The 25,246-nt window shown below is 38.9% G+C and overlaps 2 protein-coding genes across 8 annotated transcripts in view; one reads left to right on the forward strand and one right to left on the reverse strand.

Moving 5' to 3' along the window:
* The window catches only part of col4a6 (collagen, type IV, alpha 6), a 141,572-nt gene extending 137,654 nt beyond the window's left edge, over positions 1–3,918 (reverse strand). For all 3 annotated transcript variants that reach the window (XM_031892001.1, XM_031892000.1, XM_012968993.3), the window contains exons 1-3: positions 3,815–3,918; positions 3,559–3,711; positions 3,389–3,446 (exon numbers count right to left, since the gene is read on the reverse strand). In XM_031892001.1, coding sequence (XP_031747861.1) covers positions 3,389–3,446; positions 3,559–3,569 — 69 coding nt within the window. In that variant the 5' untranslated portion in view covers positions 3,570–3,711; positions 3,815–3,918. The remainder of the gene's footprint in view (positions 1–3,388; positions 3,447–3,558; positions 3,712–3,814) is intronic.
* Positions 3,919–4,817: 899 nt separating this feature from the next.
* The window catches only part of col4a5 (collagen, type IV, alpha 5), a 94,371-nt gene continuing 73,942 nt past the window's right edge, over positions 4,818–25,246 (forward strand). For 3 of the 5 annotated variants that reach the window (XM_004916865.4, XM_004916867.4, XM_002931817.5), the window contains exon 1: positions 4,818–5,184. In XM_004916865.4, the coding sequence (XP_004916922.2) occupies positions 5,098–5,184 (87 nt within the window). In that variant the 5' untranslated portion in view covers positions 4,818–5,097. The remainder of the gene's footprint in view (positions 5,185–25,246) is intronic. The other 2 variants (XM_004916868.4, XM_004916869.4) reach the window with 1 other exon arrangement.

The raw sequence follows: 25,246 nt of genomic DNA on the forward strand, positions 1-25,246 counted from the left end.
CTAGACTTACCCTAGCAACCAGACAGTGGATTAAATGACAGACTGAAAAATGAATAGAAAAGGTCCTAAATAGAAAGATAAGGAAAACTAGCAACCATGTTTCTGCTAAAATGCTATACTGGGGAAAAGCAGAAAAGGGTAAATAATTCAAAAACCTCAAAAAATGAAATTGCAAAATTGTCTTAGGCTACATCACACTAAAAGTTAACTTCCCCTTTAATTATACATGGGAGATTTAGAAAGCAGATTAAGGGCTCTTACTCATGCGAATTTGCTCATGTGTTCCCTTTTGGGGGCCCTTTTAGGCATCCCACTGCAACCAAACGCATGAGTTAACAGAGCCCATTCATTTCAATAAAGGCTGTAATGACAGGGCACGCTGAGCCAACATACAGCATCTCATCTCCGTCTGGATGTTTAGCACTGCCCCACCAGTAAAGCCTTTACCAAAATAAATAGACTCCATTAAATCATGAGTTTCATTGTGGAGGAATGGATAATAAAAATGCCACCACAGGGGAAGCATGAGCAAACACCTATGTGTAAGAGCCCTTAAGCCTAACAAGACATAATAACAGTTTAAATTTGATTTTTGTATTAACAATTAAGTATGAAATAATTAGGAGCGGCATACGTAACTGCCAGGGCTCACAGCTATTATTAGAAAAACATTTTTAAATACTTCCTGGCCTTGGTTTCATAAAGAAATTTGAAGCAAGATGATTTATACATTTCTGGTAAATAGTTAAAGTACAGTCCCAGAACCAAAGCTGTGTTGGTATAACATTTCATAAATGTTGTGAATTAGCAAAGTCAACGCTTGTCAACTCTATAGCCATAGTAAAAGTCGTCTTGAATTTACATACCAAATATAAAAACCTGGATTATATGTCCTATGGCATTTATATTGGAGCTATCCCCTTGCCCTATTGTAGGTTAAGTAGCTTAAAGAAAAAAGGCTCCCATGTTATCAACAGGCACAAAAACTCTAAATGAAAAGAAAGGCCTCCTGCTTGCTAAAATAAAGTAGCACCTGACCAAATAAGAAAATCCACTGGAAAATCACAGGATTAGAAGCTGACATAAACCAAACCAATTTGCAGCCAGAGTATTAGCATGATCTGACATTCAATTCATATTTGACTAGATTAAACGCACTTGCAGTTGCAGCCAATGACATGATGAGTTCATAATATGCTATGGTAATATCAATGAGTGGCCTTCAATGTGCTCAATGGTGCCACTAACATATTTTGCAATTCAAACTATTATTTAAAAACTATTATTTAATGGTGGAAAGAGGTTTAATCTATCTATCTATCTATCTATCTATCTATCTATCTATCTATCTATCTATCATCTATCTTTTTTTTAATCTATCTGTTAGTCTCTTGTCTATTATCACCTCCTCTTGATGTGTATGAGAGTGGAGCTTTTATATACACAAATAACTCTTTTGTTGTAAAAAGTTTGTAAGAACATACAAAGAGGTTTTTACACAGTTTCATCATATAAAAGCTAGTTCTTTGTTTGCCAAAAAAAGGATTAAGTGATAAACATTGAAAACTTAAATGATTGAAATGTGAAAATCATATCAGATGTTAATCACACATGTAATCTGTACAAATTTGTAGCAACTTGGTCCACTTTGTTTTGCAAATATTGATTCAAATATATCTAGTATTAGTAATATGAATAATACAGTTACTTTGTGAGTACAATGAATAATCAAATTAATCCATGGTCATCTTTAAAAAAATACCCCACAAGGAGAATTTTCAGGCCATAAATCACTGTGGAAAAAACCCTATAATACTAACTCCCTACCCAATATTCTGTATATCCAACCGATGTGCCTGCTGGCTGATACAGGTATGGGATCCATTATCCAGTTATCCAGAAATTTCCGAATTACGGAAAGGCCATCTTCCATAGACTCCATTATAAGCAAATAATTCACGGTTTTTAAAAATGATTTATTTTTTCTGTTATAATAAAATTATAGCTTATATTTGATATAATTAACCCAATTCTATATGGTTAAATTAATATTTAAATGATTGTTTAGTAGACTTAAGGGGTGGAGATCCAAATTACAGAAAGATCCCTTATCGGATTAACCAATGTGTGTATCATCTTAGCTTTTACTTCTTGTTACTATTTGTATGCTGCCAGTAAGGTTTTTTCCCCCATTCACCAAACTGAGTGGTGTTTTAATGTATTCCGTTCTTTGACAGGAAACTGGGGCAAGCAAATAAGCAGCTGCCCTACTGGGCTGATTTTTCAAGAATGATTCAAGTGGCTTTTTTATATAGCATATATAGAATACATTTTTCTGTAAAAATTGTAATATTGCACTTGTGAACAGCAACTACATTAGGTTGTATTTAGTTATTGCAAAAATTAAATAATGATTAGACTAAGTAAATCGTGCCCCAGATCCCTCCCTCTCAGCACAATTCCCGCCCATAATATCTCCCCCAATTGCATAATAAATGAAGTTGAAAAATGACACACAAATACTTTGTGGGTAAGATGGTAAATATTCTACACATGACTGTGAATATTTTATAATAAAATGAATATGTTATATAGAAGATTGCATGGTATCTAATAATAATCCAATAAAATAAACTACTGCACCAGTATCTTTCCCAATAGCAACTAAAGCAGAGAAGTCACTGTATCTCCTGCTGTTCCTGAACTACATGGCTTTAAGGGGATGCTGGGAGCTGTAAATCAAGAAGTCAAAGGTTGCAAATACCAATGTTTTCAGTTTTTAAAAAATATAAATGACTAGAGGCACTTCTTACAACCTCATAAATACATAAATATGGTGTAATGTGCTAATCAGTACGTAACTGTGGCTGTTATAATTTACTGAAAAGTCTGCTCACCCAATAACACTGCTAAAGCATTTGCTAGGAAAAATATTTAACAGAACCTCATAATCAGGGTAAGAACTTAAGGTCAATGGGTTAATTGTGACCATTGCTGGGCTCAGTTAACTACCAAGGTGTAAAATAATACAAGATTCCATGTCTTCTGTAAGACTGGGTACTCTTACACATCACTGCAGCATAGATGATATGTCCAACCTGCAGTATTACATCTGCTGTTGGGCTACACCTTCCAGCAAATACTATAACTTTCACCTAATGTGAGATTTGGGAGTTATAGTCCCACTGGGATTAAACTGAGAATTTGTGGATCATATAAAGTAACTGCTTTATTTTAAAGTGGAGGTAAATCTATCAAGGCAATTAGTCACATCTCGGCCAAAGGCACACTTCGGTCCCTCTGGCAAGAGGGACCTTCCGCTAGCAAGGAAGAATGTTCCCATTCCGTTGGATGGAGAAATCAAAAGGTAAAGTGATAACAAACTCACCCCTTGCACCAGCACCAGTTCTGCAGCTAAGCAGGCGGCAGCGACCAGAAGGCAAAGTCTGCAAGCAAAGCAGAGAGAACTCTTTCAGATCGGGGAGACACAAACAGTATAACAACATTGCCCCCACAGATACTCTTAGCAGCCAAGCACTCCCCAAAAGGCACACGTACCGTGTCACCATCTTTCTAATCACAGGAGACTCGTAGGGCGATGAAGACACCCCTTTGTCGTTCTCCCTTTAGAGTGTTCCGCGCAGGGGGCTCATTGAAATCTTCTTCTCGGAACTTCGCAATGAAAGTCTAGCGGGGGTGTCCCTGGGGAACCTACAACAAAGACAGAAGCGAAGAGTTTAGAGGTTTGGCGCAAACAAAATTCGTCCGAGGGAGCTTGAAGGCTGAGGGGTGAGACCGAGAGCTGCGGGACTACCTGCCTATAAACTCTCTTCGCCTCCGCTGGGTGATCAGCACGACTCCATGTAGAGAACTAGCAGCTGAAAGGAGGCATGGAGGGGACGGGGCGGGGCCTAAGGCTGTCAATCACAAGCAGGTCTTTCACATAGTTTCTGTGCCTCACATACAGTTAGGCAAATGAAGCGCCTACAATTAGGGATGAGGGAAACCTCTCACAGGGCTCATAATATTTCCCAAACGCGAGCCTTATAATATGTGACAAAATATTTCATAGCAATGATGTGTTTTCTGCAGGTCCAATAAGCAATTCGCTTGGATGTTTCCCTAAAACTGAATAAGGATTTAATTAAATATATGCTTCAGACTCATAGTAATATATCCCTGACAGAGTTTACAGTTTATACTGGGATCCTGAGGCACAGGGAGCAGTCACCTATAAAGGAGCTACACCTAGGACTCACAGAGCCCGAGATACTGCCCTACATACAGACCCTAACCGCTATATTTAATAGAAGGACTCTTAAAGGCGATATATTACTTCAGCCTGAGCTACAGAGACTTGTACATCAGCATTTGGACAGCGTCACTGTCGTACTAAAATGTAAAATCCATTTTCCCCGATACATATACTCTGGGCATTACTCCTAAAGTGCAGCAAACGGAGCATCTGTACACACTGCGCTCACCACAGACATCTGGCTCAGTCCAAGGCTATTCTATCACATCACACTTTCACTGCAAAAGCGTTTGTTTAGCGAAAAGGTTCTAATTGTCTCCTTTAGGATGACAATATTAGTTTTCAATTACTGTGCTTGGCTGTCACTCTCTAACTAATCCTTCCACAGCAAATAGTCCCTGGAATGCAGTGTATTTAGAAAGGGAGTACATGTTGGAGTAGAACATTTTAGGATTGGTGGAACTGGAAGGGCACCCAAGAATTCCTAATCGGGGGGTGGGGGATATAGTTATTCATTTTGCAAACACACACACCCCTCACACAACTCCCCTCTACGTTCTCTATACAGATTGTCTTTAGGCAAGAGAGAGAAATCACTTGGTGCGGAAGGATCCCTCATGCCTTTTTTGGGAAGAAATAGTCCCGCCTAGCTAAGTTGAGTGCGGAAAAGTGAGCAGGTCTGTGCAGAAGGCTAAAGTTGGTGCTTGGCTCTGGGGTGGCCTTATTGTACTTGTGCAAACGGGATCTCCCTTCCCCCTTATCTGTGCTCCTCATAATATGTCAGCCCCCCTAAACTGTGCCTTGTAGCCGGAGCATATTCTCACTGCACAGGGACTGGAAGAATGAGACTGGGAAGTTGGCAGCGGATGCCCTGCCTGGCTGTACTGGTGTTGGTGCTGGGGCACTGGGCACAGAATGCAGAGTCTGCGGTGAGTACACTGGGGTTAAACCCCCTCATCTTATTATAGATAAATCTTTTTAACCTATAAATAAGTAAGCTAAAATCCTAACCCTGTGCGATCCAGCAGTAATACTCTCCCATCTTCATTTTATTACATTCCACTGGCAGAATGGGGGAAGCTATTTGCAGATTTAATGGAAGTGGCCATATCATATTTGACACTTGATAGGATACTGTTTTTTTTTTTAAAAAAATCATTTGCTTATCTGTCTTTAACTACAATTCCCAGCATCCCCCGACAGCCGAGCCGGCGGGTTCTTTTTAGTTGGAGCCGGAGCGCTACAGGTCCTTGCGATGTTTGCATAGATCATGCTATATTTGTCCACTAGCACCACATGTTCACGTTTCTCAGCACACTGTCCATTCACAGAAATTCCCTGCACTCTTCCATTGGCTTTGGGAGCAGCTACTGGCTATGTGTTGGTATCCTACCTTGGCAATGAAAAAGGGGATCAACTCCCTGGTCTACATATGCCTTAATTACAATATGACTGATTGGTTTTTACTTGCACTTTTTATAGTAGCCCTGCCCAGGACTTTGTGTAAGAAATGAGTGTCTCTGGGGCATGATAAAGAATAAATCACAGCTTGTAGCTTCACACTGCCCCCAGGCCATGGAGATCAAGCTTGTCCCTTGGCTTTCTCTGCTTCCTTCCCTGCTTTATCTTGGGCTCTCATCCCCAGGACAAAGGAGAATAATTTGTGAGGTTAGTGGGGGAGATGAGGGAAACACTTACACATCCTCTATACAAAAGCAGATAAAGCTACTTTGGGGTTTAAATCAGAGACAAGAGAGTGTGTTGTACCAAAGTGTAAAAGAAGCCAGTTTCTGCTATAACACTGCATATGTCAAAGGAAATAATAAATGAAGCCAGGTTATTGTAAATAGTTATACATATTCCAGGTGCCAAACTGTTATAATTTATTTTCTATATATATTTATGCATATTGTATATATTTTAAATACTTATTTGAAGGATGGACTAACAATATAGTACAGACAGTCTAATGCATTCTAATAAAGGATCAAAAGACACATGTACACTTTAAAATCTATACATAATTATTTGTGGCCTCTAGCCTGCCCCATGCCTTGTTAATTTTTTATGGGTTTGTAACAGTAATGTGTAAGTTGCAGGAAAAATTGACTTTCACTATAGTCTCTATGAGAAGCCTGTGGCAGGTTAGGCCTCTAAATTCCACAGGAACGCAGTCTGGAGTAGTTCTAACATGCTAAAGAGATGCTGGTGTTTAAAAGGTGGGAACTAGCGTTCCCCAGCAGGAAAGAATAGCTAGCTATGTTGGCAGGTCAGGATCCCGCGCTCGTTACATCAAATGATGTGCAGTTATTCTATTGTATGTGATACAGAGAGACACTCCAGTCAGTTGTAGGGCAAACATTTTTTAAATAGGACATTAATTGTGAAGTGACACAATTAGTGAAGGATGACACAATTACGCAGTAGAAAAAGAGAAAAAGATAGTGTTGCTTCCTAAAGTATAGTTTTATCTGTTTCATTACATTACTCCTACCACTTGTAGCCGTATGCTGGCCACACAGCTGCTCAAGTCTAATTGAGTGGACATGCACCTAGACCCACAACTATCATTTTTATCCATTGGGACATGCTTCATGACTCTAGTTTGCCCATAACCCAACCGGCTAACCACCACCCACCCTGAGATATGGAAATGACATCATCCTAAACTCCTAAGTGATGTCATTGAGGGACTCACCCTACCTGCTTCATATACAGTTAGAGATCGCTGACGTATCCTACTACATGTTAAGGAATAGGTTAAAGATTTAGATCAGATATTTTCCAGAAGCTTGAAAACTTTGATTTGGTTTAATTAAGGCAGAGATTCCTTCTGTATCGGAAAACATAGTGCGATAGTTGTGTAGCATCCATAACCTAATATTGATTTTTTGCATAAGATTAATTTATGTATCATAGTAGTAATGTGCTGAATATCACAGCAAATACATGCCCTAGATTGCTGCAGGACACAGGGGTTAGTTTATTAAGTTCTAGGAGCTCCAGAAGCATTAGGGACTTCACTGGGTCTGAGAGGGGGAAACAAGAACCGAGAAGGAAGATGGTCCCAAACCATTGTCTTTAATTGGGGAATTGTAAGGACTTGCTCTCATGTGGCTCCACCCAGGGGGATCTAAGGTGGGGTTATAAACAAGTTAGAGGGCGTTTAAATTAAATAGGCCAAACCTATTTCTATGTGACAGTTGTTCTGCATAGTGCCATTGAGAGTTGTGTATAGGATGATAGGATCTATCATCCAGAATGCTTGGAACCTGGAATTTTCTAAATATGGGGACTTTCTTTAATTTCGATTGCCATACTTTGTCTAGTATATTAAGTAAAAAAAATCCGCGCTTCAAAAGAAAAACACTGAAAGCTAGGTCCAACTACAGGACTGTAGAGACACTTTGTCTAGTAAAAAACATTTAAACATTTAATTTTGCTTCAAGTAAGGGATAATTATATCATAGCTGGGATCAGGTACAAGGTACTATTTTACAAAGAAAAAGAAAATATGTTTTAAAATATTAATTAATTTAATTAAAATGTGGGAGATGACCTTCCCATAATTGGAGCTATCTAGATAATAGATTTCCAGATAAAAGATCTCATACCAAAATGTGTTATTAAATAATTTATCAAGAACTTGTTGTGAGCTTAGAACTATGACTATGACTGTAAAACATGTATGCATACTCCCTTCCCCCCCCCCTCTTTTCTTTCTGTACCCCCACCTATCCCTTGTTAAAAAATGGAAAATAAAGAATATTCAAAAAGATCTCATACCTGTACACATCAGCAAATAGCATAATACACAAGGCCAGATATGTGCAGCCTGCTCTCCACATAGGGATCCCTGTAATTTCAGTCAGACTCTACCTGAGGGGCCTTCAGTATAACATGTTATCCTTTCAGTAAACTCTCCATGTCAGGAATGTCTATAGAAATGGGGAGAAGTAAGCAAGGCACTACTTATGGGCTTACTTATCAGCATTTAGAAATAACTGCATAGATTTCAAGGCCCAAGCAATTCTTGCTTATCCAGTGATCCCATCCCATACACATGCCCAAGCAGAGTTTGGCTTCCATCCTGGTTTTGCCTTTTTACTGCTTTTTACTGATTTATTCACTTGGTAGTGATGGCTTTGTTACTCTCATAAATCATACTGCAAAAGTTAACTAACTGGGCAAAGGGAACTTTTTCTGGTTCCAGCTATTTTGTACCTACCAAGTTGATACCCGCCCCTTGTATCACTTTATCCAAAGGGCTTGGAGCCTTAAAAACACATTTTCTAATTTCCAAATATTAGTGGCTCAGTTTTTACTCTTTTGCCTTTCTTAAGTTCAGCAAACAATAAACTTTGTCATAGATAGTTTTTGACTTTTCAATATTAAATAATAATTTTATTTGTATTTCTTTTGAATTATGCTGTGCCTAATTGTAAGTGATTAATAGTATGGATACTAGAATGGAAATCAGTAGGGCTAAATGCATAAAAAATAAACTGGCATTAAACCCACATTCTGGTTGCCAAGACAGCTGATCCTATAAGCCAGTGATCCCCAATCCTTGTGCCCTAGGCAGCTGCCTCTTCTGCCTACCCCTAGTTCCGGCCCTGCCAACAAGTGACTCGCAAGCAACATGTTGCTCACCAACCCCTTGGATCTTGCTCTCAGTGCCCCCAAACCAGGTAGTTATTTTGAATTCCTGACTTGGTGGCAAGTTTTGGTTGAACAAAAACAAGATTTACTACCAAATAAAGCCCCCTGTAACCTGATAGTGTGCATAGAGGCCACCTAATAGCCAATCTTAGCCCTTATTTAGCACCTCCTTGAACTTTTATGATGCTTGTGTTGCTCTCCAAGTCTTTTTACATTTGACTGTTGCTCATGAGTAAGAAAGGTTGGGGACCCCTGCTATAAGCAATACATATCAAGTTGCAAAGGACAGAAGCATTTTCTATTGAATGCAATGCCAAATAATTTATATGAAGTGTATTCTAGTTTGAATCATTTTTTATAGGTATGTGGCCTCTCAGTACAGTTTAATTGATGGGAATTCTACTTGCATAATTAACCCATTAGTTGCATAAATAACCCACTATCATTTCAAAACTAAGCAATAAACCAACATTATGTGAATCCTTCCCATTTTTCAGATAAATTAAATTCTGTAGGTAAAATTCCCACACATTTTAAAGATAGAAAAGATCTTTTTATAAAAGTGGAATCTATCACATGTTTTGCAACTGACTGTGTATCAATTGTTTTTACCTTGGATACAAATCTGTTTCATCCTTGGCAGGTGGTATAGCTGCCAGACAATGTTACATAGGTTATGGATACAAATCACTTCCTTTTTCTGCTTACTAGTTTTATTTGTAAGAGTTCTGTTTGTTTTGCATTCTGCTGCTCAATTCAGTAATTAGAAACACACTGGATGTTGAATTAAAAGCATTCTGTTGTTACCATTGCAGTCATACATTTATTGAAAAACATACATATACAAGTATAAGATCATGGAATGCTTGGGACCCAGGGTTTTCTGGATAAGGAATTTTTCCATCATTTGGATCACCATACCATAATTTTCCAAAAAATAATTTAAACATGAAATTATAGTTACCAGCTACCATCAAGTACAAGGTCCTGTTTTAATATTACAGAAAAAAAGGATATTGCTTTAAAAGAGATATTGGTACCAGAAATTAAACCTTTTTTATATGTGTCATAACATTGTCTTTGCGTACTATTTATAATATTGACCACATTTTTAACATTATCTATCAGATACCCTGTGTTCCTCTATGAGGGGGCTGCCATATTTGTGCAGCAGTAGTCCATTAGCTTTAGAAGCTATAACTGACAGATTGAGAAGGAGCAGTCAGGTTGGCAAAACAGTCAAGTTTAGAAACGTCTACTTACAAAACAGACCTATCAGTGAAAAATGATCAATATAACCTATAAGTAGCTTTTAATGTACATTATTATTTTGAAGAGTATCTTTTTTAGTGTCAGTATAACTTTAAAAACTATAATTATTTTATTGTAATGGATTGTATTAGAGTTGACCTTCCCATAATTGAGAGCTCTGTGGCTAACGGGCTTCCATATAAATGATCCCATACCTGATATAATATTATTTAGCATATATCATATTACTCAACGTGGCTCAGATAATTTGGGCACTGTAGGTACAACAATACAGAAAACACACAAGTAAAAAAAAAGACTCTGCCTTTACGAGTTTCCAGTTCACAAGGTACAAGCCCAGCATCTCTGCCTGAGGTTGTAATGTAACCTGTTTTGTTCCAGAGTTATAGTCTTTTAAGTGCTGCTCTCCATGAACTTACCTGTTCACAAAATGGGTTAAGATATTCACACTGAAATATAGTATGTTTTGAACGTTGGCTGACCTCTTTCTGTTGTAAATATGCCACCCCCAGAATTAAATTGCATATTTAACTGCATAATTAGGCTAATCATTCAAGCACAAAAATGTTTGCACTCGCTAATTTTAGCTTGTAAATTTGAACTGTACATTTGACATCACAGAGAAGAGGGATGGAAAATATCTTTACTGCACATAGGAAAGTCGAATATTGTCAGTTCTGTGTGGGTCTGCAATGCTGTTGCACTTAAGTTGGAAATACAGTGTATAACTGTATTCCAGGTAAGCCCAATAAATAGGAAATGAGCAGGGCTCAGTATACCAAGCACTTTAAACCAACAATGCTTATTCCTGGGGAGAAAGGGGGTAGTAAAGCTAAAAATGTAGCTTCAATTGTTAGCCCTTTAAGAGAAAAACTTGATCACAGAAGGCAGAAAATATTTTAAATGTAAGTCTATTTATTTTACTCATATTAACCATATGTGTATATTGCTACTTTAAACAGACTCAGACTGCTGATGTTTTTTGCCCATAGTGCACCATATTTACCTGCATTTGCCCCTGATTTTTTATCCACAAAGATTTACTCCTGACTGTAAATGGTTCAGGCACAAGCAGCTCCCACCATGTAAGAGAGGGCAGGCACATTTACACTGCAACTGTTGAGCATTTCTGAGGTACAAGGAGAAGAGCCTGTGGCTTGCATGGAGCCTTATACTCACCTGTTCACCAAAAACCAAGTAACAACACTTTTATTTAATGCAAAAAACAACTTCTACATTGTAATGGCTATGTTGGTTGTTGGGTTGTTCGACCTGTGCAGCTTTACAAAGCACAAGATAAATGAATTTAAGTTCAGTTATATAAACGTTAGGAACAGCTCTAGCTGCAAAATGGGTGCTGAATTGTACACATTCAAGTTCACATAGAGGCTGTACCTACTTGCACAAATCTATACAATCATCCTGTGGCAAATTTCAGGTTTCAGGATGTGCCTACTTGGGCATAAATCTAAAGGCAGCACTCTGTACATAACACCTGTCATTAAGTACTGGGTTTCTTTTGTGCATTGTGCCAATTGGATCTCAGGCAACTGAAGTACAACCATGTAATGCCCCTTACATTGCAGGTGCAAGTTGTGTGCAATTTATTACACAGCGCAAATCTTTGCTCTTTCTGTTTCTGGTCTAGAACTTTGTACCTGTTGGAATTCTGGTAAATAACTTTGCACTGTGGGTGGAAATATGGCAAATGTTTTTTTTTTTTTGCAGAAATTATGTTTTATTAAATACCTGTACTGTAGGCTTGATAGCTTTAATATTTTGGAATTCTCCCTCTCTGCCCAGTACTTACACATGACAGATTTTAGTGGATCATTAATAAAGTATAGCTGAATGTTATTGTTCCTATACTGATTAATTCTAAAGATATAGGGTACTAATCATGCTAATACCCAGGGCTCACGGTTGAACCACACAATCACCATAGTAAAGCACCATGCCTTGCAGCAGGGGGAGAGGTTAAGGGTTTATCATGTAAGGAATTTATGTGATTTCTCTGCTCCATTCCTTTAAGATTTAAGGCCTAGTGGGTAAAAAAATGTCAAAGAAGCCCCCAACCACCCCCCCCCCCATTCATCACATTCTCAGCTTCTGTAATAGGGCATGTTTGGAGTTGTCTGGCTGACAGGTCACATGCTAAAAAGCATTCTGCGGCTGTATTACAGAGTGCATTCTAACAATGAATGACTAAAGAGAGCCTTTCAGTGCGGAAAAGGTTAATCGGTTAATCTCAAGCACGCATATTTTACTTTTCATTTTCATCTCTTATACAGTTAATGGGCAATGGAGATAACCATACACAAGGATAAGGGTTACCAGCAGCTGAACCGTGCCAGTCCATTTACAGACTTCCTTGCAACGTTATTGTCAGAAACACAACCTTCATGTCATGTCTAATTTGTATTAGGAAAATTGCCAAGTTATAATCATTGACCTCCCAGCCACACAAAAAGGGGCAGCTGAGACAGTTGTTTATTAATCCAGCTGGAGTGAATTCACACTGCAGTATGGACATGGTATATGAGAAGCAGACAGTTGGACAAGTGATTGGTCACCACAAGGTCTCCAAAATGCCCCCTGTCTTGTAGTACCCAGCAGATTTTCTGCCCTGCCCTTTGCTTCTCTACGACACACTCTTGCTTTGCTCTGTAGTTCTTCGCTTCACCCTGTTCCTCAGCACAGCAAAAATAATTGTGTTTCACATAAATAATATTTCTGACTATTGCCTAAGGGGTTAGTTCAACCACAGCTTTAGAACATACTGGATGCAGTTTAAAAAAGAAAGCATATTCAAAATAAAATGTGTTTCTTAAAGTCATATTAATGCATATGCTTTAAAGCTTGCATCCTCATTGGTTGCAGATATGCTTTCATACTCCCTGGTTGTTGCCTTCAGGCTATCAGAGTGCCGTTAATGCTACTGAGCCAGTTAGTGCTACAAGTGCAGCCTATAGTTCAGTTCAAACTGGAGCATGGATCTTAGTGTTTTGATTTTAAAAAATAAAGTCTGCCATTTGTCCCTGAGATAGCAACATACCATCTATTTGTTTTATTTTTAACATTACTCAGTAGCCACAATCAAAGCACTCACTATTCCATAACCCTTACAGAAGTGATACATATCTTTTTTTTGCTATAAAGTAATACTAATTCTGTGCAGAGATTTTAACTACTAAGCTATTTAAGCTACTAACTCTCCTTGCTGTGAGTGGCACAGTACAGGTATCGGACCCCTTATCCGGAAACCCATTATCCAGAAAGTTCCAAATTACGGAAAGGCCATCTACCAATCAAATAATTCACATTTTTAAAAATGGTTTCCTTTTTCTCTGTAATAATAAAACAGTACCTTAAACAGTACCTTAATTAATCCTTATTGGAACTAAAACAATCATATTGGGTTTAACTACTGTTTAAATATTTTTTTTAGCAGACTTAAGGTAGGAGATCCGAATTACGAAAAGACCCCTTATCCAGAGCATTCTGGATAATGCGTCACATACCTGTATTTGGTCACTTATCACCTGCCCATGTCTGAGAGACCTTGTTGCATTTTCTTACCAGAAAATTGTAAATTATATTTCCAGCAGCACAAACCTTCCCAAAGTAAAATGAATATGCAGACATACCCTCAGCAACATGTAAAGAAAATATATAATACTCCTATTTATTTTTGTGATGCAACCTTGTTTGGGCTGTCTAATGAATGAGGAAAATCCCAGGAAAGATGAATTATTTACAGTTGGGATCAGAAGTAAATTAGAAAGTTAAGAAAGTTAGCAGAAATAATCTTTGCTATTAACATGCCAGTTTTCAAAAGCAACTCTTGCCCTTACTATAGAGCAGTATCTATGACACACAGATTTATGCTACCGGTATGGGATCCGTTATCTGGAAACCCGTTATCCAGAAAGTTCTGACTTACGGAAAGGTCATCTCCCATAGACTCCATTATAAGCAAATAATTCTAATTTTTTAAAATAATTTTCTTTTTCTCTGTAATAATAAAACTGTACCTTGTACTTGATCCCCACTAAGATATAATCAATCCGTATTGGAGGCAAAACAATCCTATTGGGTTTATTCAATATTTAAACAATTTTTCAGCAGACTTAAGATATGGAGATCCAAATTACAGAAAGATCCCTTATCCGGAAAACCCCAGGTCCCAAGCATTCTGGATAATAGGTCCCATACCTGTATTACTCTTTTCTGTAGTCTTGTTTTGCCATGATATGTCTGCTTTCAACTTGCCACATCCCAGTGGGAACAGGCTATTGCCTAGGATCTCTTATAGCTGCAATAAAGTCTTTAACAATACCCTACTGGGTCCCCATCTGACTGCAGCTTTATGACGGTCAAGTGAGGAACTCATTGGGGAACACTTAATCAACACTTCCTCATATCTTAGGGAATGCCGAAGTGCTGATGCCTATTCCTGGCGCCAGCCCTTGGCATTGAACACGTGCTGCAGTATTTGTCATCTATTGCTGCTAGAATTCCTGCTACATCAGCAGCCAAACTTTGCCCTCAGTAGAGCAATACTCTGCACTCCTAGCTATAGCCGATTTGGTGTAAAATCACTGTAAAACCTTCAGCCTCCCAAGAAGCATCACAAACAAAGTACCGTAGGGAGATCTGTAAATGTTTAAATTTATTAACACTGATAGATAAGAATGACACCAGATTTTTCCTTAGTCACATTAGGGTTGATTTAGTCCTTTATAGGTGCTGTTGGAAACTAGATTAGGGATTTTACATAACTGTAAGAGTGCATTTTAGTGTTAATTCCATTTAAATAATATTTATTTATTTCCTGTTATTTATATAGCCGCAATATATTTCACATTTCCATGTTACTTTACAATCTACAGTCCCTATCACATTCACACAAACTATGGTCAGTTTAGTCAGAATCCAATTCTGACCTGCCTGTATATTTTTGGAGTGTGAGGAAACCAGAGTACCCAGAGGAAACCCATACAGACAGAGGGAGAACATACAAATATAATAATATAAGCTAAAACTATCGATATAATCATTTATTTGCTAGAATACTATACAGCAGGGGTCCTCAGACTACGGTCTTTTCCACAGCCCACGCTATGTCCTCACCCCTGGCTACCGCAATTAGCGTCGGCCAGTGTGACGTGGGGCCGTGGAGCATGGTGAGGTAGACAGATAGTATCCAGGGGTGAGGATGCAGTGGAGGCGGGGGCCGGGGGGGGGGGTACAATAGTCTGAGGGACTGTGAACTCGCCCCCTGTTTAAAAAGTTTGAGGACCCCTGCTATACAATATTATCTTCAGACAGATGAAACCAAACTCCTTACCCCCCCCTTGACCTTTCACCCTGGGTTTGGTTTCAGGTTTCAAACTAATGCAATTTTATCCTGGTTGGTTTCAGAGTTAGGGAGTCATCGTACTTCCTAAATCATCCACAGTGACCCCTTTCTCTCTAACTGTCAACAAAATCCCTCACCTTGTCTTCATATCAGTATTTTGGGTGTTAGAACTGAATCCTTCCTTTCTTTCCTCAAAATAATTAGAGTGGCTACTAGTTCATTGCCTTAACATTGATACCATATGTTTGGCTAATAGTGCTGTATAGTGGCCTCTTGCCTCTTTAGTTGCAAGAGCAGCTATAAGAATAATAATAATTGTTTTCCTGTTAGCTTTTTTCTATCTTCTAGAATCTCTTTAAAACTCTGCACTAAATATACTATATTAATATAATACCATTCCCTACAGTCTCATTTCACCTAGTTACACTACAGGCCTGGTTATCTCTACTAAAGTACCTTTATATGCTATATATTGTAATGATAGGTTTAACTCTCATCTGTGCCTAGGAGTAGCATTTACCAACTTTCCTCACATTGAAACAGGTATGTACATGTAGGGGATCAGAGAACTCTGTCCCCTGCTTCTCAGTCTGTGACATCATCCCGCCTAACTACAGACTGAGGAGGAACCCGATTGGCTGGATGCCCCAGGGCATGTCTGGGAAGAGGTGTGTTTAAGGTTTGGAGCCAAAAATCAAGGGGCGGGCCCAGCAGTTGATAAAGGGAGCCCCTGTTGTTTGCCAGTTGTTGGAAGAGAGATACAGAGTGAGCAGCCAGTACCAAGTGTTGTGAGTTCAGACTGAAAGGATAAGAGTCTGCTTGGTTGCCAGTGCTTACAAAGTCCTCTGTGGAATCTCTGTGTGTGTCCCCTGGTGAGAACAGGTATTGTTCGTTTGCCTGCTACGTAGGAGCAGCCACCTTTTCCAAGGGGAAGGTACTCTGGGGCAGGTACCGCTACCTGGTGGGACTTAAGAGCTCTTGGGAAAGAGACTGAACTGATTTAAGGGTTGGGGTCTATCCGGATCCAAGTTGGGACTGGGCACCTACAGAGACTGTGCCAGGAGTGGATAGACTGCACAAGTTCCTCAGGACAGGAAATTCAGTTATCCCTAAAGTTGTTTTACATTCTATTTCAACAGTTATATAAAGTTTGAAATTGCTGCAAACTGTGTTTGATTATTCCTAGTGGAAAGTCCCTTGAGGTGTGCTCCTCAGTGTCCACTAGGTGGAGGCACTGCGCTATAATCCCAGTTCCCAGTATCTTATAATTCAAAGAGAACGAAAATCTCCTGTACTAAAGCCTAGATACAGCCCAAATTAAGTGAGTGTGCCAAGAAAGGGTTACATACAGTACTTAAAACCATTACTTAATAGCACTTGGAAAATTAAATCACTGGGACTTACTGTCACCCATCAGTGACTGCATTGCAACCTAGGCCAGAGCTACTCAGCTCTAAAAACTGTATTCCCAGCTTTGTTGATTGCACTACACAAAGTTTCCAGTGACTGGCGACAGTTGATGTTTGTGCCTAGACCCATTTGGGATCTCTGGATACAATTTGGGGATATTTTTAATGTAGTAAGTATGAAGACTTTATTTTAGAAGACAGAAATTTACCATTACATCTTTAGTCTTATTATGGTGTATTTTAGCTTAAAAATGAAAGCATCACAGTTAAACAGACTTTTAATGTAATTAACATTTCTCTTGCTGAAGGTGAAACTTTATGGTCCGTGTACCCTGTGTTATTGTAAACAGTGACTTATTTTTCTCCAGGCACGGTAAAGCTTAAAACAGAATATATGCTTTTTAATGCTGGCAAACTTGACATGAACCCAGGGGTGTATTTAGATTGTGGAAATGATGTTAAATGCAGCTCCGTCGCCGGATTTCCCATGGAAAAAAAGAATATAGAGGCACCCGAGGGCCACCCCCCAAAATATGCTGCCAGGGCTGGAACCTGCCTAGGACGCAACAGTGAAGGGGCACTAGGCAGGTACCTCTGTTGCCAACCCCTAGTACGGGAGTTCTTACCCCAACCACTGATTTCCTGCGCTCCCCCTCTGCACGCTGTCTGCAAGATATTATTATAAATACGCTCTTGCATGAACCTGTTTAAGTAGCCTTTGTATTAACAGATTATTTAGCTGTGTGTGTGACTAAGAAAAAAAGTAGGGTTTACAACTACTTTTATTTTTCTACAGTTGTTCAGAAAAGTTGCATTCTTTAGTGGGAGCTGCTATACTGGCAAAGTTCCCTAGTAACTATTAACCATTTTAGGAACCATTACAGATTGAGCAGCCTCTATATCTCAAACTTGTGGAATAATTGATATTATGCAAAAGTATTATACCTGTTTTACATGTAGAGGTCCATTTTTCAACATTCTGATTTTTGTGGTTTTAGAGGTTTTTGAAACCACGAATAAACTCATTTCCACTAAAACCACAAATGTCTAGTCATTTATTAAAAGATCAGAATTGAAAAAGCATGAATGGATTCAAATGCAGAAAGAAAATGAACAGCACACGAAAACCACACACTTTTTGTTGTATTTATGTTTTTAAAACTTTAAAACAAACCCCCACCCCCAAAACTACAGATTAAATTGAGTTTTGTATAATTGTTTTTTGTGGTTTTGATGCATAAAAAATGGTGAATAATTTGCAAGAAAAAATTGAGTTTAGTGCTCATACCTACATGCTCCAATGTGTTCTTACCCCTTTCTTGTGTTTGGTGCACCACTGCTTACTTTATGTATGCTATGCTGCCATTGTTGGAAAAAAGGCGGGAAGTGCCTAAAAATGGCAGCCCTGACATTTTTCCATCTGGAAATGTGCAGAAGTGTCTTTTCCGGCTAAAAAAAAGCACATGTACTGTATTATTCAGGTATACTGAACTCAGTAGGAGGCAGAAGATCTGATTTTGGGGGCTTTTGTCATGGCGGAAAAGCGTCAGCTGATATCTGCCCATCTGCTTTAACCTTAAAGACATTTCCCACACATAAAATGGGAATACACTTTAATGAATTATTCTTCTTAATTTTGCTGCAGTTTTTATTTGATATTTTGGGGTATATTTATCATGCCCTATAAAAAGTGGAGTAAAAACATTACTGGTGATCAGGGCTGGATTTGAAGTTAGGGCGCCCAGAGGCTGCCCCCTTTCGGAGCTCGCCCACCTCCTCCCTCGTCCCCTCCCACGCATGCATGCATGTGTGCTGCAACTCACATAAGGAGCAGTGGGGGGAAGACGCGCTCAAGTTTCTGCGCGCCCAACCCCCATTGCTCTGTATGGGAGCAAAATTTAATTGCGGCTGGGCAGCATGCTGCCCCTAAATTAGTGCCGCCCTAGGCCCGGGCCTTTGTGGCCTAGCCACAAATCCGGGCCTGCCAGTGATGTTGCTCATAGCAGCCAATCAGATGCTTTTGCCCTGGGCAACATCACCGGTAATGCTTCACTCCACTTTTTACACAGCATGATAAACATACCCCTAAGAGTTGGAATCTCACTCAGTCAAGCTTTCTCCATATAGAACTTGCATGAAACTAATTAAGCCTTTTCTTGTCAGTCAGTGATTTACACAGGCATTATTAACAGGTGTCAACACAAGTTACAGCGGAGATACATACCTACAAGCAATGGTTAGTGCAAACAGTAAGAGGCATAACAGGCTGGGTCACTTCTCAAAAAGCAGGCACTAATGTCTTTGGAATTCTGTGGTAAACACTCATCCACGAATGGACCTGTTCATACTCATTGATCTTTTCTTGCTCCATACATTCTAGTGGATGATCCATTAATTCATTTATGGATTTGTTTAACCAGAACAAGCGACTTTTTTCTTTTTCTGTCCTAAGTAATAAATGTTATCCATTTAAGGTTCCCAACTATTCTGTTTAGCATGTTATTCATTGACAAAGAAACATTCTCATTGATGGATCCATGCTTTTGTTCTAATCATCCATCCATTTGCTTAACATTTACCACAAGTTTAAGCAAGTTTAAAGGCTAACTGTTTCTTTCTATTTCATACTTTTTCTCACAGTTTTTCTTTCTCTGACCATTCTTTGTTACACTGTAGACTTTGGTCTTTTATTACAGTATTGTATGTTTTATTGTATGTATACTTAGCAAGTTAGTATACCTTATTTTATATGTATTAGGGTTTTTATTTGCTTCGTTAGTCTAGAAATTTTTATACTGGAATGGAAGCCTTTTTTTATCTGTTCAAGTAGAAGACTCCATTTTGTACCTTATCAATGCAACCTTTAATGAGTTAATATAAGAAAATCTGTAATGCAGCCAGGCTGCAGGAGTAATATTCATTGTCCAAATTCTCATGGAGTAGATAAGGTTATGAGACAAGCCTGGGAGTAATTAGGAATACTGGTGCAACAAGCAGGCACATAGGCACAAAGAAGTAGATCTGTTACCTCTTTCATAAAAAAATAATATCCTGCACTGAAAAGGGGTCCAACACACAATTCAACATGTAGAAATTAGGAGATGTGATTGGCCAGAGGCAGTGGTATTAAAACACTAGAGATGACTGAGTTTATAGGTGTTTTGTAAGACATAAACAGGAGATCCCTGAACTACAGCTCCTGAGCCTTTAGTTATGCCTCTGACAAAAAGCGGAAATGGCTTTACAAGAATACAATAAATGCATATACAGGCATGTACTTGTAGCAGGACTGCCTATACATGTGTTTCTGTCATATCCACCAACTTTTGATAGTATAGACTTCATTTGAGAGAATTTTCTTCCCATGAAGGAAATGGCTTAAAATCTTTGTCTGTATCTCCCGTGAACAATTTCTTCCTGTTTGTTTGGTTTTGGCAAGAATGGCCTTGAATGCTGATACTTGTTCCATTTAACAAATCATTTAAGAGGAGTCTGCAGCCCGCTGCAGATTAATTTAATTAATTGTTAGTACAACAAAATGATTTATTTTTAAAAATAACATTCAGCCCCTATAATTAAATTTTTCTTCCTTTATTAGAGTTTTGTCTCAGTCTTTATAATAAATAGAAAGAGTCAGATGATTTAAGGGAATTTCTCTGTTCAGCAGATGGAAACATCTTAATAGCTTTGGCTCACATGACTCACATTTTTCGGGTTATGGTTTTTGTTGCACAAAAAGTTGTTACTTTTGCGAGATTTATTGGATTTTGATGGTATTTTTTCAACCCTATGTAACTATGTATTATGCATTGTTGCCTTCTGTATTGCTTTAGAAGTGCTTTGCCTTAACTTGCATATTGCTAGAAATACATAGTCATACCTAAAAACTTAGGGGCACATTTACTAATCCACGAACGTCCGAAAAGCGTCCGAATGCGTTTTTTCGTGATGATCGGTATTTTGCGATTTTTTCGTGAATTGTTGCGACTTTTTCGTAGCCATTACGACTTGCTCGTAAATTGTCATTACTTTTTCGTAGTCATTACTACTTGCTCGTAAATTGTAGCGACTTTTTCGTAGCTGTTGTGCCAAGTACGAAAGTTTCGGATTCATTCAAGCTTCAGTATCGTGACTTTGCTTGGGCCAGGTTGGAGCTGCAGAGTGCCATTGAGTCCTATGGGAGGCTTCCAAAATCATGCAAAGTCGCAAAGGTTTGGCCGCCGTTTACGAGCGCTCAATACGAAAAAGTCGCGACAATATACGAGCAAGTCGTAATGGCTATGAAAAAGTCGCGACAATTTACGAGCAAGTCGTAATGGCTACGAAAAAGTTGTGACAATTTACAAGCAAGTCGTAATGGCTACGAAAAAGTTGCGACAATTTACGATTCGTGGATTAGTAAATCAGCCCCTTAGTGTTCCAGAGTGACCTCTACATGGCAGTACCCATGTTATGTCAGAGGGGATACATGTTAGGAAAACAGTGGTCCAAATATGCCTTAACCTTTTGCATAAAGCAGGTCCTGGACAATATTCAACAACAAGGGGTCGAACCTAAAAAGAAAAAAATCTGTGGCTCATTTACTATTACCAGATATATTGTTAATCACAAGAACGCTTACAATCTTGGCATGTGCTAAAAGTCATACACAACACCATTGCACCTATGTCTTCTTGTGCCCGATGCCAGTGTACCCATTACTCTAAGTGCTGCAACCGAGGCACAGTGTGCAAAGGTGCAAGGGATCAATAAAAACAGGGCACCTGAGCTTGCAGGTCCCTCAGCCTGTTTGATTTTATAATGACACCAAAGCAACTTGAGCAACATTTATAAATGGCACAGGTTTTGCCTGTCATTCTAGCATAGCTGTTGAGGATCAACATATACAAAAATTTGCAGTAATATTCTGCTGGCACAGTGACGCAGGAATTCTGTGGTGTACAGTTGAAGAGTCTTTTATGTCATATATAAGAATAATAATCTTTTTTTACAAGTACATATACACATATATATGTGATACAGTCTGTTAATATTTTTCCATTCTTCTGTCAGAACTAATGAACTATATGTAGTTCTAAACTAGTCATGTGACGTGTAGGGGCTTTCACATTAATGCATAAACAGCAACTTACTTAGAAATGAGAGCATTTTTAGCTGGAAGCAAGCATTAAGTAAATACCGGTAGCATGAAATATCAATAATTATCTGTAAAGGCCACTGACACACAACAGATATGCAGAGTTTTTGCTAGCAAATTTCTAGATATAAAAATGTTGTGTTGTTTACTGTTGATCCTTACCAAGTTGTTACGGGGAATGTATAGCTCAAAATAAGTCAGGCTTAGATGACTTTAAAATATCTTGGGTTACCGTCATGGTTCTTTTTATGCGCACACTTGTCATCTTCTTATTTTTGCAGATGAAGTTATAGGCCATTTTGAGTGAGGAGAGAGTTTTCTTTCTGATGATTTAAAACAGGTATAAAACACTAATTGCTGCTTCTTTTGCCCGTAAAAAAGAGGGGTGTTAAGGGTTGCATGGGGCTAAAAAAAAGCAACATATAAACACAAATACTATAAAGTATTTTCTACTCTTTGCTGTTTGTGTTGTCCTCAAGCATGACTCCTGTGGGTGAAACACACCAGTCTGGTAATCAGGTGACTTTGCGTGAATATGTGACTGATGTGGTTTACCTGTGGTGATCTTGATTGTTCCGGATGCAACGGTGTTTCAGCCCCCACGTTATGGCAAATTGTCTTGGGTGCAATCACCCTAAATCTTTGTATGCAGGACCACAATGCTGCATATTTACTGGTGGGTGGAAGGAAGGAGATAGGCATCACCAGTCGCACAACGACACCATGCAGACAAGCAAGTAAGGGAGTGCCAGCAGACGCAAGCTGAAGCAGAGGCCTGTACTCAATGCCCGATTTATAATCCCATGCAAGGTGTAGCGTAGACAAAAGTGTTGTGTGACTGAGTGTAAAGGGCTACAACAAAAGAGACTTTAACTCTAGATCAATAAACACAAATCTAAAACTTCTTTGGCAACACCTAAAGCTTGGCCATACAAGGCGACCGATATCGCAAAAGGCTGCGGATATCGGTTGACTCGTTGATCGGGTGGGTTAAAAGATTGGGGCCCAATTAAAGGCGCCCGAGCAAAATCTACGTTCAGGGCTGAATCTGAAGAAGGAGGTAGAATTTCTATTGTTTCTACCTCCATATCTGATGATTCAGCCCTGAATGTCAGTGAAGGGTGGGAACAATCTTTTGTGCAAAATGGTCACACGAAAGATCGAAGTTGCTACGTGTATGGCCACCTTAAGATTATAACTCTGACACTGAAAGATGTCTAGGACTTTGAAAGATAGGGCATATTCCTCACTTAATAAAGTCTATTGACAGAACTCTCTTTATTGCATTTTTTTCCCCCATGATTGTTTTTTTTTTACAATTGTAACATTTAAACTCCTTGGCAAATAATGTATATTTAAAAAAAGGCAAGCTGTAGCATATGATACTGAGGCAATGGCACACATGGAGCTGACTTTAAGTATAAGGCAGGGTGCAAAAAATATTACATTATTTCAATACTAAAGCTAGAGTAATCACCCTTAAACTCTTATAGCCCACATGCACTTGTGTTTTACTATAACATTGTGTTTATAAACTTGTTATATACAGATGTACAGTGGAGGAAATAATTATTTGACCCCTCACTGATTTTGTAAGTTTGTCCAATGACAAAGAAATGAAAAGTCTCAGAACAGTATCATTTCAATGGTAGGTTTATTTTAACAGTGGCAGATAGCACATCAAAAGGAAAATCGAAAAAATAACTTTAAATAAAAGATAGCAACTGATTTGCATTTCATTGAGTGAAATAAGTTTTTGAACCCCTACCAACCATTAAGAGTTCTGGCTCCCACAGAGTGGTTAGACACTTCTACTCAATTAGTCAACCTCATTAAGGACACCTGTCTTAACTAGTCACCTGTATAAAAGACACCTGTCCACAGAATCAATCAATCAAGCAGACTCCAAACTCTCCAACATGGGAAAGACCAAAGAGCTGTCCAAGGATGTCAGAGACAAAATTGTAGGCCTGCACAAGGCTGGAATGGGCTACAAAACCATTAGCAAGAAGCTGGGAGAGAAGGTGACAACTGTTGGTGCGATTGTTCGAAAATGGAAGGAGCACAAAATGACCATCAATCGACCTCGCTCTGGGGCTCCACGCAAGATCTCACCTTGTGGGGTGTCAATGATTCTGAGGAAGGTGAAAAAGCATCCTAGAACTACATGGGAGGAGTTAGTTAATGACCTCAAATTAGCAGGGACCACAGTCACCAAGAAAACCATTGGAAACACATTACACCGCAATGGATTAAAATCCTGCAGGGCTCGCAAGGTCCCCCTGCTCAAGAAGGCACATGTGCAGGCCCGTCTGAAGTTTGCCAATGAACACCTGAATGATTCTGTGAGAGATTTTGGGGGTGCTTTGGGGGTGTTTTTCTGCTAAGGGCACAGGACAACTTATTCGCATTAACGGGAAAATGGACAGAGCCATGTATCGTGAAATCCTGAACGACAACCTCCTTCCCTCTGCCAGGAAACTGAAAATAGGTCGTGGATGGGTGTTCCAGCACGACAATAACCCAAAACATACAGCAAAGGCAACAAAGGAGTGGCTCAAGAAGAAGCACATTAAGGTCATGGAGTGGCCTAGTCAGTCTCCGGACCTTAATCCAATAGAAAACCTATGGAGGGAGCTCAAGCTCAGAGTTGCACAGAGACAGCCTCGAAACCTTAGGGATTTAGAGATGATCTGCAAAGAGGAGTGGACCAACATTCCTCCTAAAATGTGCGCAAACTTGGTCATCAATTACAAGAAACGTTTGACCTCTGTGCTTGCAAACAAGGGTTTTTCCACTAAGTATTAAGTCTTTTTTTGTTAGAGGGTTCAAAAACTTATTTCACTCAATGAAATGCAAATCAGTTGCTATCTTTTATTTAAAGTTATTTTTTCGATTTTCCTTTTGATGTGCTATCTGCCACTGTTAAAATAAACCTACCATTAAAATGATACTGTTCTGAGACTTTTCATTTCTTTGTCATTGGACAAACTTACAAAATCAGTGAGGGGTCAAATAATTATTTCCTCCACTGTATGTTGTTCTTTGCAAAGTTTCAAACATTGCAGATTCATGTTGCTTCTTTTTTGTTCTTGCTAATCATCTTATATCCCAGGCTATGACTGGAATTCAAAATAGGCCTCATACTG

This window comes from Xenopus tropicalis, chromosome 8, assembly GCF_000004195.4.
Source record: "Xenopus tropicalis strain Nigerian chromosome 8, UCB_Xtro_10.0, whole genome shotgun sequence".
NCBI classification, from domain to species: domain Eukaryota; kingdom Metazoa; phylum Chordata; class Amphibia; order Anura; family Pipidae; genus Xenopus; species Xenopus tropicalis.